General features: G+C 43.1%; 1 protein-coding gene across 1 annotated transcript in view; it reads left to right on the top strand.

Annotated features, from left to right (window-relative positions):
- LOC119389360 (basement membrane-specific heparan sulfate proteoglycan core protein-like) overlaps positions 1-21,245 on the top strand; it is a gene marked incomplete in the record, with an annotated part of 213,331 nt that overhangs the window by 119,330 nt on the left and 72,756 nt on the right. Inside the window, 4 exon segments of the mRNA XM_049414410.1 lie at positions 1,342-1,380; positions 1,382-1,468; positions 5,789-5,916; positions 18,678-18,826. Coding sequence (XP_049270367.1) covers positions 1,342-1,380; positions 1,382-1,468; positions 5,789-5,916; positions 18,678-18,826 — 403 coding nt within the window.

Below are 21,245 nucleotides of genomic sequence, written 5' to 3'. Positions count from 1 at the left end.
GATAGAGGTCACGGCAGGTCCTCAGTTCTAAATTATTTGCATTTATGTGAAAGTGTATTGTGCCTATATTTGCGATATTGGAGGCCTAAAACATTTTTGCCTGCCTATTTTTGATGCCTAAAGCAAGCTTTTTTAATGCCTAAAAATCCGGCCTCTAGTGATAACTTTCGTGATGCATCCACCTGATAGCAAAGGTGTCAAGACCTCACCATAAACACCACATCATGGCCATGCACCAATGCAGACTCATGCCTGCCTAGCACCCAAAGCAGTAGAAATAGTACAAGATTTTAGCAACACCTGACTCTTGCATTAAACATGCATACAGTGACACATGTGCGAATTCACTAAAGCCAAAGCATCGACAACCCAAAAGGAAGCAAGCACCATTGAGGCCAAACAAGCCATCAAAGAAAACAGCCTGCTGTCCCCGTTTCTTAGCGCTCATTTGTTTCAGCATCTGGGCTACTCCTTGTTCTGATAATCTATACTGCAAACCACCCATAGAAGTTTGATTTGAACCCAGGCCCCTTTGCATGGCAGTCACGTATTCTACCACAGAGCCACGCTAGTGATTGTGTGTTTGCAAAAAGGCCCCATACAGGCGTATAGGTCGGCAAACTCATTCATGAGTCGATTCACTCATACTCACTCTGGCTCAGATCGAGCCATGAGTTTGAGTCTGAGTGAGTCCAAGTGAGTAATATACTGGTGAGTTTGAGTCCGAGTGAGTCCGGTCAAGAAAAATTTTAGTGAGTCTGAGTGAGCACGGTTGATGAGTTTTTGTGAGTCCGAGTCCAAGTGAGCCCTAAGGGCAAAATGTATTTCATGAGCAAGTCTGAGTGAGCTCCACATTTTTTGCCGACCTATGTACAGGCGTCATGTTGGGCAAGGAATCACGTTAACATATGTAATATAGCTTGGTAGAAAAGTAAAATAACAACCAGGAATCACACAATATGAATGGCATTACAAGTGGGTTGTCTAATGTTTCCAACCCATTACAAAGGGCTCAGCCATTATTCTTCATCATCAGCCATAGCATCAACAAAGTCTACATAATACCTTACAGATGTGTAGCGGGTATCTCGCTTCTCCGCAGAATGACGAATAATGGCATAGTGGGTGCTTCCCTACTTCACAAAAATTATGTTGACTCATGGCGCTAGTGGGTACCTTGCAAGTGTACTTGTGTTAGTTGCCCCTACAGAGTCTACAATGGGCTCTAGAAAGGCCACTCTTCCAGCTTTCACTGTGACTGTGCTGCAAGTTCTGTGCAGGTCTAGTGTTTTTTGCTAATGTCATATGCTTTGAGTATGAGTATTGCATTTCATTCTGTAGAACTGTGCACCTGGCTACATCAGACGGCGGTCTGGGACCCTACTTGGGAGAGTGTGTTCAAGGTGTGCTTCCTTGCAACTGCAATGGCCACTCAAATTCCTGTGACCAACAGACTGGTCGCTGTCTGGTAAAGCATTAAATTTGTCTGCCTGCTATTCTTATCTGCTACACTTTCAGTGTTGCATGGTACGTAGTTCTTGGTTTTTGAGCGGTGCAGTAGAATTGTTTGTCTTCAAGGTTATAACCATAGCCATAAATACCTTTTGTTTTGCACCCGTATCAGCATTACACTAAGAACATGTGGACCACTCATATTTTTATTACAATAGCAATTATGTGGACCCTGCAAGTGAAATTTAACCATCATTACTGCAAGTTGCCATAGGCATTGGCGTCAGCATCAATATGGATGCCTCAGTATTCTTGGTACAGATGCCATAACAAGCGTCGAAAGCTGGGCGAGTTGCTATGTTACTCAACTACCAAAGTTGTTCTGACCAGGTTATAAAGTCTTAAAATGTAGATTTTCTTGACTAGTTTTGACTGAATATATTCAGGATTTTGGAAAATGGAAGTGGACAAATCTCTCTGACAGTGTATGCATTTTATATGCACTTCATATTAACTTTTCTCAGAGAACTAGTAATTGCAAAACAGTGTTAGGCTTACAATGTGAATATGATACAGCATTTCAGTTGTTGTCAGTGGCGCTTTGCACAAGCAATGCCGACATACTGGCGGAAGGCCATTACAAGCCCTATACAGCATGCTAAAGCTTTCAAGGGTGCCACAAAGTTTTATTTTTCTACTCTTATACGGACAGAAAGGTGGCATACTAAAATCTACTGAAGAAGCATGACATACATACTTACCAAACTGAATGTCTTCAGTGCGACAGCTGGTAACAGATGCTGGAGGCACATTGTCTCTGTAATGACACATGCATGGATTGCACAGCACATATTGGCACATGTGATTTTTTTTGCATTTGTATGTGAACGCATTGTTAAGGCTCGTTCACACCGGCGACTAGCAACGGTCGCACGACTTAGTCGCAAAGTGACTGGTTGCAAATGGTCACAAATGGCTGTTTTGGTCGCAAAGCGACTGCTTTGGCTCAGTCACTCGCTGCTCGATTTTTCAGTCGCACGACTGCAGTCGCAAAGCTTTGAGCCAATCACATGCGCAGGAACAGGACGTCACCTTATTTTACGGGGCAATGGCAATGCGAGCTATATACGAGCAGACTTGAATTCTATGTGGCGACATATATAGGTCCCACGCAGGTGTGAAAATCGGTCGCTTTGAGCCTCTTTTTGACTTGCAGTCGCAAATGGTCGTGCAACCGGTGCTAGTCGCAGGTGTGAATGAGCCACACGTGTAACCACCGCTCGGTGCAAGCCATGCCTCAATGTTTGGGACTTCGCAGTTGTTTCAGACTGTTCTTTTAAGATTACGTGCACGTCATGAGTAGTCGAGTCTATTCTAGAGCTAATGCAAGCACCAGTGATAACGCTGGGAGGTTCAATGAGGCATGTATAAAACCCTATGTGTTCTGCGGACCGTCAGATTATTTAATGATTGACAACTGTACTCGGGCTGTTGTTGAGTTGCCTTGCCTTTTGTTCGCTTGTACAGTGAGTATTACTTGATTTCCTGGGTACAAGTTTGCCCAGTAAAAAGCTTCATCTTTAACAGTCCGATTTGTGCCTTTTTCATTGTCACAACCATGTGACAATAGAGGCGGATCGCAGATTACATCTATAGTCGTGATCATGCAACAAAGCAGGTGCTCAGTAGGTAGTGCTGTTAGACGTGGTTACTTCATTGTCATATATTGCATCATAATAGGCAGAAGTTCACAGGAAGATGCAAGCTTGAAGAGATAAAAAATTTGTGAACACGGGGTGTCACTGGAGCCAACGTTTCGACAAGCAGTCTTGTCTTCTTCGGGGCTGCAACCACCTGCCTTGTACACATGCTAAGGTGGGCAGTTGCAGCTTTGATGAAGACATGAACGCTTGTCAAAACATTGGCTCCAGCAACGCCCCATGTTCACAAATTTTTCATCTTTGCACCATAATAAAGCCTACATGCTCGAAACTGCCCACCCTCACTGACTCTTCTAGTTCACTCTGTCAATCAAGTGAATGTTCTTGCAATGTGGTTTCACAAATTATTCATTGAAGACAGGTAATTTTTACAGTACAGGAAGCTCAACTGTGCAACTTTTAAGGCTTGTAAAACACATATCAAATATGCTATGTCAGCTGTTAAATCTCATGCACCGGTGGCACAGTGGTGGTTACTGCAGTGCAAATGTTGCATATTTTGTGTACTTATCATGGGGGAAAATTTAGTATCATTTTTCTAGTTTTTCATTTCTGTAGTCCTTTTGTGTTGTTTTAATTGCTCACTTAATTACTAGGGGTGTGCGAATATTCGAAATTTCGAATATTTTTCGAATATTGTTTGCTATTCGATTCGATTCGCACTGGAATTTTACTATTCGAACTATTCGAACTTCCCAAAAACAAATACAGTCAACGTCCGATTGAAAGTGACCCCTTCAGATTTTTAATATGCTTCACCTCATTACACTCTCGTATTGCGGCAAAGCTGCCTTTCAAGCTCCGTTAAGGTCGAACTTAGCCAAGACACAACGTCCAATTAAAAGTGGTCCCTTGATTTTTTTTTACTATGCTTCACCTCATTACACCCCCGTATTGCGGCAAAGCTACCTTTCAAGCTCCGTTACGGTCGAACTTGGTCAAAAGACAGTCAACGTCCGATTGGAAGTGGTCCCTAATTTTCAATATGCTTCACCTCATCACACCCCCGTATTGCGGCAAAGCTGCCTTCCAAGCTCCGTTACGGTCGAACTTGGCCAAGAGACAGTCAACGTCTGATTGGAAGTGGTCCCTAGATGTTCAATACGCTTCACCTCATCACACCTCCGTATTGCGGCAAAGCTGCTTTTCAAGCTCCGCTACGGTCGCAAATGTATTAACTCAAGAAAACGCTGGTTCCAACATGGAGATGAAAGATGTGGCAGAGGTGGGGGCTCAATTAATGCTGTTTTGGTCCTGAAATTTGGGCAGGAAGTCCGAAAAATCGGACGCCGAAGCTTTTTAGCATCCAAAATTTCAGACGTTCTTGTATATCGACGTCTAGGAGGCAGATTTGGAACTCCGGACTTGAAGGGAGCACACCCTTGTCCACCACATCAGTTGGGCTTCCACAGAAGTTGAAAGAGGAGAGGCTGAGAAAATGGCATCTTTGCCTGTCACGTGTAAAGTGTTGTCGGCAACACTTTGGTTGCACCAAATCATGTACATAAATACGATTCAGCCTCTACATTTCCTCATTCTTGATAAGACAACTATGAAACACCACCCCGCCAGCGCTTCATCAACCTAGCAAAAAGAAACACTTTCATGTTGCTATCTCATAAGAACATACTTAGGGATTCTCTGCAACTTTTTCTGTAATTTCACTTCGAAGTATTCGAAAAATGTTTGAGAAATATTCGAAAATTATTCGAAAATTATTCGATTTGATTCGCACTCAATCTTTATTATTCGAATTTGCTTCGCACCCAAAATTTTGCTATTCGCACAGCTCTATTAATTACATAATTAGCAATGTGATGATTCTCAAATGACACCACTCTCCACCGCCTTCACTGTGCTATTTTTATCTGAATCACTGATGTCATACATGAAATCATCGTGCCAGACCACACTGTTTTGTTCTTAGTCATTGACTTCTCATTCTCTCCTCACATATTGCACCAACTTTCAGGCCTACCAGTGCCTATGTCACAACTATTTCTGTTGACACCTTTAATTCTGTGAAGCGTTTCTAATGATTGGCATCAGACATAGACACTTATTCAACTATGTGTGGCATGAGTTTCCGCTGCATAATTTTATTCCTCAATGTGTAGAAACTGTTTACTAATCAAAAGTGCGCTCTCGTGTTTATCCTGAATATCCCAGCTGACTTTTGAAAGCATTGCCAGTCTGTCTGCACTGTACATCATATCTATGCAAATTTTGGTCTCCCTAGTCCAATTACTTTATTTAGATCACTTCTTGGAAATCGTTCAGAAAGTTGTGGACCCTCTGTACCATAAGACGGGCACAAATATGTAAGGCACATTGTGCGAAACTCACTGTCAATGCTCATGCAGTAAATATCACATATGCACACTTGGAGTCTGAACTGGCTACAGGCACTGCATGCAAAAACTGATTGCCTTACCTGTTCTTTCTACACAACAAATGGAAACTAAACACTTCAAAATGTTTCCTAAAGCATTGAACACAACATTTTTTTAATGTTAATGATGTTCAAAGTGGTTTAACTGTCTGTATTAATTAACTGGGCTATTTCTTACTAGAAGGCTTCCATTTTATGCTCATGTGCACTGATTTCGCTGCAGAATTGTCAGCACAACACGGATGGTCCAAGCTGTGAAATGTGCAAGCGGGGTTTCTATGGTGATGCAAGGCGAGGTACATCAAGTGATTGCCAGCCTTGTCCATGCCCTATGGTTGATGTACCTGGACAGTAAGCACAAAACTTTGTTTTTGTTGCATGCATCATCATCGCTTGAATTCAGTAGCTGCTTATGAATGAGCCCTTTACCATTTGACTTGCTAACCTTGCATAACTGTTTAAGAAAAATTATCTCCTACCTAAATGTACAACACTTTCAATTCTTGGGCAGCTCACAAACATGGACAGATAAAAAAAAATAAACGTGACAAGCGCTGCTTCAATGATCTCCTGCATTCTCAGAGAAAGCAGGAGATCACTGAGGCTTATCACCTTGCTAAGAGCGAAAACATTTGCATAAGTCAGCCATCGGTTTCAATAACTAATGAAGAGATTGTGTTCATGGATCGCTCGTAGGTATGTGTGTGTATCTGCGTGCAATCCACTCCAACGTTTACTGCATATATTACTTTCCTGCAAATAATTATTTCAGTTGTTAGACTAACACATGTCCTGCTTGAGTTCTTGTGTATTGTCTGCTTGTACGCTGCCCAAGAATGGATAATTTCCAGCTCGCTTGTCTTTCAGTTTTACTGCAACGCTTATTAAATTCCTTGTTATCATGATACACTAGCTTTCGGCCACTTATAAACCAGAGAGCACCAACTGCTGAGTGGAAGTGCATTTGCCACTTTAGCTTTGAGCAACAGTGACAACATTCTGCTGATAAAAAGTGAGGTTGTAAGTTAAATTCTTGCCCATTGCCACAGCCGCTACATAAAAAAACAGGTACGGCCTGCTGTGTGGCGCAGAAACAGCATCTCAGGCCTAGTTCTCCTCACGCCCGCCACTGCTCCGGACAGCCGTTCATGGAGAAGTGCTTCCACTGACGCATTGGTACGCGCGGCAGTGATTCTAATAAAGCTGTAAATGACGCATTTTATAGTTGCACATTACAGGTTGAATACTGAAGTCGTTATTAGAAGTGCCAATTACACCATATGTGTGAACAGTTTGGCCCGATCTTTTGTAGAGTGGGCCTCAATATTCCCCATAATGGCTGCCTGCTTGACTCACCTGAAATGAAAAGAAGTGCTCTATTACAAATAACTGTGAGTTATGAGGTATTCCTTCATTTCATCTCGATCGGCCTGCAATTTTTTCGACTGTTCTCCTTGACGAGCAACTTTCTTTTTCAATCTGTTCACTGCTTTCTTTGAGTGTTCCAAGAAATGTGCAAGATCTAATATGGTCTGGCAGGCCTGATCTACAGGAAAGCTACGTTCTGTGCATGATTCTGAGGCCGACTGTGGAACGAGCACTTCGATCTCGTCTTTCCCAGGGTACAAGGAGCATTTGATCTGGGTCTTTCTCCTGAGCTTTTACAATCACCTGCCCAAACTATTGCATCATCAGCTGGATTTATTCGCCGGCAGTCAGAAGCATAAGCCTAATCTTCATGCTCTTTTAGTAGTCATATCAGTTAAATGTAATGCACATACCAGTGACTTGTCACTTGTCTCCCCCTTGCTTCCTTTCCCCTGCTGTCCTTGGCGAGAAATATTCTTCAGGCACGCTTCCCAACACTGTAGATTGCAGGGGAATTCGTGGTACTTCACAGTAGTGTCTCTTCTCACGTTCGAGTTGCACAGCAGCACAGAACAGCTTCATGGCATCACATCGCCTGAAAAAAACCGTCTGCCACGCACGCGCACACCAAAAAACTGTACTCAAGCACAGGAAACATGAGGCAAGCTGCTCACACACACGAGAAAGCACACGAAAAAGCACACAAACACGCTTATCATGAGGTGACCACATTGTAGCATGAACCGGCATCTGCCTTGCGTATCGGAGCAGTGGCGTCCTCGCCAAAAACAGCAGCCGCACCTGTTTTTTTATGTAGCGGCCGTGCCATTGCAGTCACGCTTCAATAGAAAGGCAGAATGTAAAAACATTCATGTGGGCAGAGAGAGAGAAACATCTCTTACGATAGAAAAGCTTAGACATTAGCCTGGATGACCTCTTAACCACTTTGCCAAGTAACCATCAAATGACCTCACTGACAAAGTTTATTGCCTCACAAATCGATCCTCTTGCGAATCATGTGTGTTAGTGCGACTCACTGGAAAATCTAGCAGCCTATAGAGCACAGTGCTATCACGTGGTGGCACACCGTGGTGAAAAGTGCATCTGATCCTAAACGCCGGATGCGATATACGCCGGCTATTGGCCAAAAGCATGCTACCCACTGTCCGACATCACACAGTGGGCGGCTGCAGCTGCGAAGAGAGTAAGGACGGGCCACTGTATGAAAAGGGGGCACCGGAGAAACTGGCAACTTTGCGCTCCGCTTGTATACACTCTTCTTGCCGCTCACGACTGCAAGATTTGGTTGAAATGTTCATAGCAGTGTCTGCAATCTGCAGGATGTGTTTTCTCAAAGCCCGAGGGGAGGTTCATGACCCCTTTAAGGTTTGCTTCACTAAATATGAAGCAACCGAATATTCTGAAAATTAATCAAGAGCCTTAGCAAGCGTAGATTATTGGCCTTGTTGGTGTATCAGTTCCGTGCTTAACACTATGAATAATCAAGAACCGTCACTGTGTGGTTCCTCACGGCCACAGTCACAATCTTGGTTTTGATCAGTAGATTACATAATCTATTAAATCAACACCTGAGCAACAGTTGGCCAATGTGGTAAAGTAAGAGCACGCCCACACAAGCCAGCAGGATGCTGCTTTATGAGATAGACTGAAACCATCTCGTTCCTTCACTCTTTTCGTTTTTAAGTTCAGTCTATCTGCATTGCTTTAATTATTAAAATTTAATATTTTTTGCTCATGAGCAGACATAAAAATTATACACTGCTGGAAACATTGACATACTTGCCCACAGAAAATCATGTTTTACAAGCTGTAGACCAGTTTAAGCAGAATTCCTTTTGGGTATGTGCCGAGCAAGTGGCACAGGAGGCCATATATAAAAGACAAATTGAGAAATGCTTGGATGACAATACTTCCTCACGAATGATCTCGGCTGTTGTCAGCTCTCACGAAGGGAAAATTTGAAATCCTTTGTACCTGTCTATTGACATCCTCACAGAGACTTTACAGGACATAGAGCAGGACACTAGTGAAGTGAATTGTAGCACATGAAACAACTATTTGGCTAGCGTTTGTAAAATACTTTTGGATAAAATGCTAGTTACAGTCAGAGAACATTGAATCAGTCAAAAGTTTCAAAGAGGCAATAGTGAATTGATACAAACACAGGAGCATGAATGTCTTGTAGGACAGCCTCGTCAATGGTGTTGCTGCCATTGATCTGGGCTTTGTGCATGTGCTCTGGTTATCGCAAATTTTACTGCCTCACCTCATCAAGGTACACGGGTGTAGTTCGAATCACAGCATGAAAAGATAGAAGGTTCGCTAGCTGTATATTTTTCTGTACATAGTATGTGTGTTATTACACTTTTAGAAGTTTATGTAGTCTTTCTTGTACTATTGAAGAAAATTTATTTGAAAAATATGTAACTGTCTTTTTTTTGCTCTGCATTTTCTACACGTGACATTTCTGATGACTTTTTCTCTTTAAAGTAACTAATTTTTTTTTCTTCTGCACACTGGCATGAAAATGTATACAAATTCTTCAACAGGCGAAAAGCGTGTTACATTGTGAAACACACAATGCTGTATTACCAGAGGGCGGAAACTCCCTATACCTCCCATGGACGCGCTCTCGCACGCTGATATGCTGCGGCAGCGCCGCTTCTACCACTGGCGGCTGCCGGGTATCTACTAGAAATAATTCACAAGCAAAACATTTCTTTCATGACGTCACTGGTGAGGTCAGCAAATAGAGGGAAATTGCGCAAAACCGAGAGGAGGAGGGGCCCTCCTTTCCCTCTCCGCATGCAAGCGGAATGTGTTTGTGCTATCTTGCAGGTCTGCTGGCTGCTCGGGCGACGTGGCCATTCGTTAAATTTAGTTAACCATTTTTAAAATTTTGTTTGTGTGTTGTGAAGTGGACAACTAAAGCTGACCGATTTCTCAGTAAGACAAAACTCTATCAACACAAGTAAAATATAAATCTTATTTTTTTAATCACATGTTTTGTAGTACTAAAAAACAGAGACATACAGGTAGTGTGAAAGCGTCAATCTGCAAAAGCAGCTTTAATTCACAACTGAAATATGCACATAACGAGCAAACATTGAACCCAGAGTATCCGAACCAATGTTAAGTCAAGCATGACGTGGCCTGCTCGTGATTCTTAAATTATTAAGAATCACGAGCAGGCGACGTCGTGCTTGACTCAGTCACGTTTCTTATGACTGCGCACATATTTTTTTACAGAACTTGAGTCCCAGACAAGATAGAGTTCAGGGGAAGATGGAGGCATCAAGCGATGAGAAATCGTTGAAATGGGAATGCCGCTGGAGGCAATGTTTCGACAAGTTGACTTATCTTTGTCAGGGCAGCAGCATTGCCTTGACGAAGAAAAGACCACTTGTCGAAAGGTTGGCTCCAGCGACATTCCCTCCTAAACGATTTCTCAAAGCATCAGTGAGCCCATTACATGTATTTCAGTGACAGCAGTATTAGAAGGAAAAGCCCACAAAGTATCAAACTGAGTACATGCATTTCCGCGAACAGGAAGGAGCCTATTGGCCTGGTGTGCGACCGATGGCGGCGCTGCGAACGGCGCCTGTATGACGTCAGAGTGGGGATTTGCGCGCTTTTGTCTGCTACGTAGGCCCAGCGCCTTGTTGAAACCACCGTTGTGGTAAATCTCAACAAAAAAGCAGTTCAATTGTTATCTTGCGTATGGTGGCTACTGACACTGTTCGAACAACCACGGGACTGCTTTTAACATTCATTTAGAACTACAGCTCTTTGTTTCTTAGAACTGCGGCCGCTTGTCTCCGCGGCGACTGCTGCGCAATGAAGTACTGCTCTGTGCCTCAGTGTAGTTCGTCCGCTCGTGAAAAAGGCGTTAGCTTTCACAACTACTCTAAGGACCCGAAGCTGAAGAAGGAGTGGATCGTCAAGCTAAGAATGGGAATGCGCCCCACGCCTTCATCGACCTTGTGCAGCAATCACTTCGTGGACAATGACTTCTGCTACCCACCATACGCGCCACTCTTAGGTAAGCTTGTGACCGCGTTTAATCGCCTCGCCAATACTTAAGCTGTTTATTGCACGCAAGCTATAAGCATAGGCAACTTACACCAGGTGCGGTGCCGTCCCACAACCTGCCGCGAAGGCCCCTAGACAAGGAGCCGACGACGCGGCCTCCGAATCGCCTCGCACGTAAGCGCGCCTCGTGAGCTCAGCTGAGCGGCGCAGGATATCTGAGACTACGGCTGCATTTGGATGGTGTACATACGTATTTTACTTATAAAGGCAAGCGCGCGCCTAGCAGAGTGTTTATCATAAAGTCATAAGCGAAACCTGTTGCTGCTGTGTAGTGTACATTCTCTAAAAGTTTTCACCTGAGGCAGTGCAGACACTTTTTTTAAAATAGAAGCTTTTTAAGCTTTTCGTTAGGCTGCGTGGCGTGAAACTGGACCCAGCTTGCCTTTGCCACGTTAATCTCTGTGGTCCTGTGCGTGGTATAATCAGCGATTAACTATTTGTTATATTCTAATACCCATGCGACGGCCCTGTGAGGTATTAATATTATGAACTACGACGTAATATCGTTCTCACTGAACCAACATTACGGGACAAACTGCGATCATGGTCATCAGCAGGTGGGTGTGCAACAAGGCGGCACTTGTCCACTTGTTTGCAGGACGAGAGCTGCGACGGTGATGCGATCTCCGTTGACGGCCTTGACCACGCATTCAACAACGTGGCCTGCGTCGTACACCGCCTCACCCTCGATGAGGCACCGCGACCTTTCACAAGCTTTATCTACATACTTGTAGATGCTGGAGAACAGCACGCTTACTGAAATATCGAAAGAAACACCAAAACTAATTAGTATCGTACGGCGGAAACACGATAACGAGCGAGAACACTCACACATGGTTTCACTTTCTTACCAGCAATGCGGTCGGTGGCATTGGCGCACTCGTCGGCCATCCGGGGGATTTCTTGGCCCTGCCGATTGGGCCGCAACTAAAACAAGTTCAAGATTACACTCGAAAACATTCGTTGTAGGCGTTAGTTGACCATCGCGAGGCTGTTCGTTCGACAATGTTCCCGCCTGAAGCAGACAATCCGCATACAGGAGCAGCGGCTGCTGCAGCGCGGTTGAGAGCGGAGTCCTCGCTCTGACGTCACATGCGACAGGGCGCCACTCCAAGATCTCGAGGCCAATCATAGGCTTCACATCAATTGAACTATTTGGCAAAAGTAAAAGATCAACAAACTGTGTCGCCGTGCCAACACGCATTCAAGCCTTTCATTAAACGTATTTTGCTGGCAACAGGCAGCCTGTCGTCATGGCGAATTAGTCTAGCGACACTGCGCTTATGTCAGTCCAGTCAGGCTTGCAAAGAACTGTATTTACTCATGTACTCATGCAAAATGAATACCTGCTCTAATAATGAACCCAAATACTTGTGCTCACCCGTTGTCACTAGGACACCTTAAAACCTTCGCGTAACTGGAAATCTCTGGGTTAACACACCACAGAGCTGTGCAAAACTTGTGATGCCCTGATTTAGCCCTCTTCGTATTCGGTTGGCCTCCTCGACGTGACTCCCTGCGGCTTCCGTTCGCTGCACGCCCCATCCAATGTCTTATCTTTCTCGTATTCATATTTGGTACATGCTTGGTATGTCACCCGAGCAAGATAACAGAGTGCGATAGAACTTGTGATGTTGCTGAGCGAGTGGCAAGGGTGAGCGGAGGCAAGCGCTACAAACATAAGTCAACCAGTTCCCACGCTTCGCTCGATTTAAAATTCACAAAATAAGAAATAAAAAAGGCAAATACAAGTACAAAAGAAGAGTGCTCTACAGTTCAATTAAATTTCTTTATTTGTGAAAACTCGTGAAAGAGAATAAATGCGAATATCCACATCAACCTCACTTCATTCAACCAGACCTTTGGATGCCCGGCAACTGCTGCGAGCGCGCATGTTTGTTGAAACCAAAACTGGCGCTCAGTTTCCGGGGCCTGGTATTACTACTAAGGCCTGTGTTCACAAACCACCCTCATACTTGTGTCTCGTTTTCCTTATCATTTCTGTTTTTTATTAATGCCCGAAATTGTTTATAAAGCACATCACAAAAACGATAAGGAAAAGGAGAAATAAGTAGGCTTGTGCAAATAGTAAATTTTAGGTTCGAAGCAAATTCAAAGCGGATAGGGATTTGGTTGAATAATTTTGAGTCAAATTTGAATAGTATATATCACATATTCCAAAAAAACAACAAAATTAGCATATTTGTTATGACCCAACTAACCTAGCATAATATATTTTAAAACTGAAACAAGGCATGTGCAACTGTCATTCTTTTTGGCTCAAAGAGAAGTGGAAGCAACTTTGAATGGTAGCAGGATTTGACTTTTGGTAGAATGCAAGTGATAACCTGTAAAATATGTTACGTTTTAAAATGTACTATACATAGAGCATGTAAACCGGTATAATGAGCTTTTAAACTTAGAAAATGATGAATCCACGTGGGTGTAATATGTTCATTTAACCTTGAAGTGGGGCTTCGTGGCAGTGCGGATTTCACCTGGATAGGTGTATTCACTGCATAGCACCCCTTCACTGCAGTGAAACCACCTTTACAGGGGATTTCATGCGGTTTATGTATGTCTACAGTCGGATACAACTTTAGAAGGCAGGAGAGATCCCGCCCAGACGACCGAAGCGCGGCAGCCGATTGCCTCCGCGACTAAATAAATAATCTGGCTCATGCACACATGCACACGCCGATGTCCTCTGAAGGCGGAGCCACTGGTCGTCCCGCTCATGACGTCAGTCCCGAGTGCACGCCCTTTGGTGCAGGCTTGTGTTCATCCGCCTTTGAGGAGGAAATGCCGCTGCCTTCTAAAGTTGTATCCGACTATAGTAGTTATAGGTGTGCGCAGGGTTCCCCATCAGGTTGGGATAAGGTGCCCCCCCCCCCCCCCCATTTACTAAGTAAATGTATGGGGCAGACTTTGCCCTCCCCATATTAAGTGACTAAGGCCCCCCCTCCCCCTATGCTACTAGTTCTTTTCAAAAACTTCGAAATTTGGTATAATTTAAATTCGTGTTGAAGCAAACTTGAATACTGTAATAGTCGTTCAAATATTCGAAAGGCTCAAATATTTGCACAAGCCTAGAAATAAGGATGAGGTTGCTTTGTGGATAAGTGTTTAGGACATGCTAGACTTTCAAGTGCATTTTTATGCTGAAATCAACCCACAGAAGCTTACTCGTGAAAAAAAAAATTTGCAGTTGACTTGTATGTGGCATTTTTATTGGAATTAACTGAGAACTGTGCAATTAATATCAGTCTCATTACAACTTTGAAAGTTCTCACAAATAGGTTTGTGCTGTAGATGAAATGCCTACAATTATAGTCAAAGTATTACCATATGTCTAAATGGTATGTGCTTTAATTCACACACTCCAGTTGTATGTACATAATAGTGTCTGGTTCTGCTCCTAAACTGCATGATGCATGCAGGTGCAATTAGACCATGTTAATTAAATATCTGATAAATCAATGACGTATGATATCATATACTTAACATATCATGTGATATAATTTCAATATGATATGTACATCTTTACTAAAAAAATGTAGGTACACTGCATTTGTAAACAAATGTTTATTAATATGAGGTGTCATTAGAGTAAAACTGGGTGGACGAGCCATTTTTGGTGCTTCTATTCACCAAAGAAGAACCCACAAGCCAGCAAAAAAAAACCAAGGAAGAAAGCACAAGTCAGCACAAGAATTTGTGATTGTTTCTTTTAATTAACATTAGCATTGTTCTTTTTCGTCTGAGTATTGATCACCCCCTCCCCCGAGAGTTTTCCGCACCTAACCTAGTCTTGCGCTGACTCCAGGATCAGCCCTCCTTTGACCAAGCAACGATGTCGTGTGATGACGTCATCATTATGTCATGATCACGACCCAAAATATAGCGATTTGTGACATCATGATGTCATGTTACCTTGTGGTCATTGGACTTTCAGTACGCCATTGACACACAAACATGCACTGGAGTATCACATGACTTTTGACCAACTTTTATTACTTAGTTTTTCTTTGCATCATTTGTGTTTATGCTACCACCGAACAAGGTCTTGTGATGTTTCGTCAGGTCTCAACAAATCTCAAGAAGTTCTTGACTCAATAAGTCATGTAAGGCTTTTGCCTTAAAGGGCCCCTAAACCACCCAGAGGTCAAAATTTAATTGTGGTGTGGCAGTTGTGCACGAGTCTACAACGAACACGTAGCCGTGAGAATTTTTCGAAATGGTGCCGTAATAGCAGAGTTACACGCGTCTGATGATGAAACGCGGTGATCGCTTGTTTCACTCTTTCCTTCGCTACCCTCCACTCGTCTGCTGGTCTCCTCTCCCAAAGCCGCATTGCCCTCTTCGCCGAGTGCCCCTCCCAATCTCATGTGACATACCGTCATCGCTGACACGCTCTTCGAAACGGCGGGTACTTCCGGTTGCTGCGACTCCATGAACTTCGTGCTTCTCGGCTAACCACTGTTGTTGCCGTGCCGGCCCGTGCACGTATGGATTGTGCCGGTATGGACCCTGTGTTGCGCGCACGCCTTCAAAGGATCTGGTGCCAACATGCTCGAGGGTCCCGTACGGTGACACGTGTCGCGTTTTTTTGTTTTTCCAGTCGGCGCTCTTGCAGCCAAGCACTGATGTGTGAAAGCCATCCCAAAACACTGTTGGATTCAGTCCGCGCGGCTTATCAGACTGCTAGGCGTGACTGTGCTGGTACGCTAGCGATTTTACAGTTGCGTTACGGGCCGCAGTTGCCGATTCGCAAGCACGCACATGTGGGCAACACGACGAAGAACAGCAAGAGGCACGGGCAGCTGCTTGCAGACTAACTGGAAGTCGTAGATTCTTGTTCGATTAATCGCAGCATCGCCTGCATACCGCGTCACAGATTCAACACACTGACGTCACACACGTCACTAGGCAGACCGGAAGGGCCCGGAGTGGAGAAGAAATTGTTTCTTGGAATTTGTGACGCGCCCGCGGCTTGTAGTGCTGCCACGTGTGGCATCGTTGATCGTGACGGCATTCTGCCCACAATGCGCGTGTTTACTTGAAATGTTTGAAAAAAATATCGGAGGTGGTTTAGAGGCCCTTTAATAACATTATCTCGGCTTCGTTAGGTTATGTCTAACAAAGGGACGGGCCCCTTGATCCAATCCTCATTTTTTTATTTCATATTTTTATAACTCATCGTGCTTATGTTCTCTCTTCTATTAACATTAAGTAGCTTGTCTTTGTTACTGAATTGCTTACCGAGATGCCTAGAAGCTTCTTAAACACATCTGTGCTTGACATTGCAGTAACATCGTGGAGAGCGAAGCTAATGAGCCAGAAGATATATGTAGTCTGTATTAACATGGTTGATGCTGCACGTGAAGCTTGTGAATTCTTGTAGCAAAGCTGTGTGTTGTACTTGACCAGTGTGTTGCCATGTTAGCACAGCTCCTTTCCAGCATGCTTGCATAGCGTTCCTTGCTCTCTCTCTCTCTTCTGTCCTGCCTTGTTCAGCCTTATGACCTCCTGGATTGCTGGTTTCCCCTCAGAATGGTAACCTCCTCCTTTCCTACTACTCTCCCCCTCTTTTTAATGGGCATCATCGCTACCCACCTGCACAATGGGGCCCTGATGTGGCTTTTTTTTTCTTCGGGTTAATCTTGACCACCATATCATTAGAGCAGGTTTTTAAGATACAATCTATGATAGATTCTTCAACTTCAGGGTGGCTGCATGAAAGAGGAAGTTGGTATTTTTGCTAATCACGAAGGGCAATGTCTGACAAAGGAAGCTTTAGTAATTGCATTCTTCGTTATTCTTTTTAGGACTGAAATCTAGCAGTGACGAAGCCATAATTATTTACAGATGCTGAGATTCCATTCTTTTTTTTCATTGGTAGTGAGGGAGGTTTTTAGGAGCCACACAAAGTGTGCGACCAATACATACTGTCGCATCATTTAGGGGAAAATACGCGAAAATAGTGAACAGCGTATGAGCTAAATTGACATGAATTCATTATTCATTTCTTCTACTGTAATAAGTGGTCTGAAGTAGCTTGTTAAGTAATGAAATAGTGCACATAACATTGGTAATTACCTAAATGGTCATGTGATTTCTGGAAGAAACGTCGGCATGTTCAGATAATTCACCTGAAGCGACAGATTTGTGCAATCTGCCCAGGGCAGTCATTAAAAGAATTCTTGCAAGGTAAAACAAAAAAGAAAAACTGGCAATATCTATGAAAATTATATTCAAAAGTAAGTATCATCAATGTGTCAAAACAAGCCAGTTCTTCACATTATTTGCAATCCTGATTTATGAAATCACTTTTCCTTCACTATTGCGTATTGTACACAGTGCAGAGAGCACAGTTTTCTTTCCACCTTTTCAGCGGAGCAGGCAGCTAGAAATGTTTTACTACAATCAATTTTTCATTCTATTAGATGCAAAGGCTCAGGGTGTCTAGCTCAGTGTCTTTTTGTGGACATTCAAAGATATGGTTCTAATAGGAGGCATAACTATGTATTTGCATCCTGATGTAGTCATATATTCTGCAAGCAAACCCTCAGAAGCCACCTCAGGGTTCCATGAACTTCCATAGCACCCTTATAGACAATGTAGTTGTTTGGCACAAACCTTAACCTCTTCTAGCCTGCTGTCATTATTTTACAAGATACTGAATCTGAGCTCGTAAATCCAAGTGTGGCACGTAAGCAAGAGAAATCCTGATTGTGACATCATGTGTCGTCATATCGCCATCCCTGGCTACGAAAATGCTTTGTGCATTGTGCGTGGTGCTCCCAACGAGGGTATGCACCCACAAGACTCGTGCAGCTGCTGCATTCAAGTGCATAAATGAAAGTTATCATCTCTGCAATAATACGACCTGTTGTGTAGACTGTCACATTATGCGAGAAAGTCCACTTGTGATGTCAGAAGCTTTTTCTCTATGGTGTGTACATAAAGGCATTGTGTACATAGTGCTAGATGCCCATTTCAGTTTTTATTTAATGTATCTTCAAATCTCACATCAGTGTAGAAAATGGCTACAAAATAATTTTAGATACGAGTACATTCTTCTATCTGCAATTTGAATGCATTTCTTCAGGCGATAAAATTCAGGCTATAGGAGGTTAAAAACTATATGTGCTAAACTTCTAGCTTGCTGAAATGAAATAATAAAATGAGATTTGTGATATGTGCAACCATATGTAACCAAGGAAAGCACGGGGGGGCATTATTTGTAGGTTTAATTGAAGTGTAGTAATCATGACATAAAGGGAAAATGAATTAAAGTGTATGAAAAAAAACAACTTACTGCCTGTGAGCTCTGAGCCCACAACATTCACAGTAGGTTTACCGGTGCACATTGGAGTAATTAACTGGAGCATATAAGAGCTGGGCTTAATATAAAGGGATTTCTGGAGCCCTCCGCTACGGCATCTCTCATAATCATATCGTGGTTTTGGGACGTTAAACCCCAGATATTATTATTAATATAAAGGGAATAAATATGTTTGGGAAGGAGTACTGATGTTAAGATAACCAGATGAATGGCTTTTACATTAAGAAAGACACCTCAGGTAGATGCATTCACATCTAATTTGTTATATGTGCTGCTGTCCTAGGTTTTCTCCAACCTGTGTGTTGGAGGCCGATGGCCAAGTGACCTGCAACTCATGTCCCATTGGTTTTGAAGGCAGGCGTTGCGAACGCTGTGCTCCAGGTTATGAGCGATACCCACCTGGCTCTGTGGATGGATCATGTCACCTAAAAGGTATGACCACTTCATCTATTCTTGATACGTGAACAACGTTAACTTTTTCTTACTATAGCTTGTGTGCAAAAGGGACAAGATGACCAATGGGTTGATTTTTTCTACCTACTGGCAATACTCGCAAATGTTCATCAGCAACCATAGCACAATAAAGAACGGGGGACAAGGAAGTGACCAGGACAAGCGCTCACTATCAACAAAGGTTCTTTATTGCGCTGTGGTTGCTGATGAACGATGAACAACCAACACGCCCAAACGTTCTCCCTTCTGACTTGCAGATGTTCTATGTGCTCAGCAAAACACATGATTAGAAATGAAAAATTACAAAATACAGCTCCTGGTTAGAGTTACAAGTGCAGTCACATGAGCAGTGCTGCCTGGAGTGTTTTTGCTCAGCACATGTTAATATCACTGTGCAATGTGTCAAAGATAAAGTTGACTGTGCCAAACCAGTTAGTGAACTGTTTCAGTGTGGCAGACTGGTTCAAGAAGGGTTATATACTTTTATTTCTGCATGCAGGAAGGGAACAGGAGGAAATGGAGCGCATCGAACCCGAACCTGAAATGAACACATATATTTCTTTTAGTTTGACACCCAGAGTTGCCACCTCCCCCCCCCCCCCCCCAAAAAAAAAAACCGGCCCTTCAATGGGGGGGATCGGTTAACAGGAGATTGAATTAACATTGAACATTAGTCGCTATGTGAAATCTTCGGCATGCAGTGTCGTTTATAATGTGCCATTGCTTTCCTTGAGCCAAATAAACCTAATGCTCAAACAAAAACGGCACACTGAGCTAAACAACTGCTCAAATTGCTGGCGTAAAAAATCTCCTCGATTATAATGACACTTCGCTTATTGGATCGAATCTCGGCCGCAGTGGCCGCATTTTCGATGGAGGCAAAAATACTTGAGGCCCGTATACTTAGATTTAGGTGCATGCTAAAGAACCCCAGGCGGTCGAAATTTTCGAAGCCCTCTACTACGGTGTCTCTCATAATCATATCGTGGTTTTGGGACGCTAAACCCCAACAATTATTATTATTATTGCTCTGAATGTGCTGCACTGAAAAGGAACCACAATATTTCGTCCATAAAAAGCTTCTCCTTGCATCTGAATCCAACAGGCAAGTGGAATTATAGGCACAAACAAATGTATCGAGTGCATATGCCACAAAAATGTTGGATATTCATGTACTGTTGGCGTCAAATGAAACGCGAACAGCGGCAAGCCTTCGCAATGGTATAGTGCGTGCCCACCAGTCATCATGATGGACAAGCACGCATATGTGCAGAGCTGCCGAAGCGGATGCACGTGCCTCTCCATGATAACTGGATGACGCGCACTATACCATTGCGATGGCTTGCTGCTGTTCGTGTTTCATTTGACGTCTATAGTACCATACATGCACAATAATATGCTCTATTCCAATGATCGCTACATTTGAAGGGATCCTAGAAAGTGGTCGACTAATAGCATAAGAGTTTTGGTGAGCGACTATAAATATTTACCATCGTATTTGTTGAACTGATGCTTATAAAATACCCCTAAAAAATAAATAATCACGATAATATGACAAAAAAAAACGGCCAATGGCGACCGATGCGAACTGGTAACCGGCCTGCTATCTAAAAAACCAGACAGGTGGCAACGCTGTTGACACCCTGTTTGCAGCAACATTTTTATCGAGTGTAAGATCGTGTACATGTAAGGCATGGTGACGAAAGCTAGCCCCTTCCTTCTTCTTAGTGAGCAATGTCCGAAAATGGAAGAACCTTTAGTCACCATGTCTTGCGTGCATATAATGCGACACAGACTGAAAAAAGTTGCTGCAAAGTGTATTATCCAGGTTGCGGTCTTCTCGATATGCACCATGAAAGTTAATATGCCACATATACTACATTCTCTAGTTTTTGAATAATAAACAGCTAATGAATTGCACTCGGTTTCCTGTGTTTGTGTATTTACTTCAATCAGGTGCTTTCATATAGGTATTTTCACACACAAGAACTGGTATGCAAACATTGGTATATTACCTAACCAGCCCTCTGCCAAATTTTTTAGTTAACTTTTTTATTTGTCTACTCCCTGTGTAGATTTGTTTTCTGAACAGAAATTGGACTGCTTTCCATACACAGCAAAGTACATGCTAGGTGTTGTAATTTACTGTGTTTTTAGCCTCATTTCAGCTGTGCAGTGTATTGTGTTTGAGATTGTCACATGTCTTGGCAGCGTTTCACTTGTCATTGACTATACTGCCCATTAAGCAAGACAGCTGTAGGCTAAAGCAAGTGTGACGCACCTCTTCTCCTCCAGGTTCTATATTTCATATAATTTCTATATTTCTCAAGACAGTTGATATGTGAATTTCCAAGAAAAGTGTTTGTATGTTATGTGCAGGCTCTTAGAACTCCACATG

Source organism: Rhipicephalus sanguineus, chromosome 4 (genome assembly GCF_013339695.2).
Source record: "Rhipicephalus sanguineus isolate Rsan-2018 chromosome 4, BIME_Rsan_1.4, whole genome shotgun sequence".
Lineage (NCBI taxonomy): Eukaryota > Metazoa > Arthropoda > Arachnida > Ixodida > Ixodidae > Rhipicephalus > Rhipicephalus sanguineus.
The sequence above is the reverse complement of the archived record's forward strand: the minus strand, read 5'-3'. Positions and strand labels throughout refer to the sequence as shown.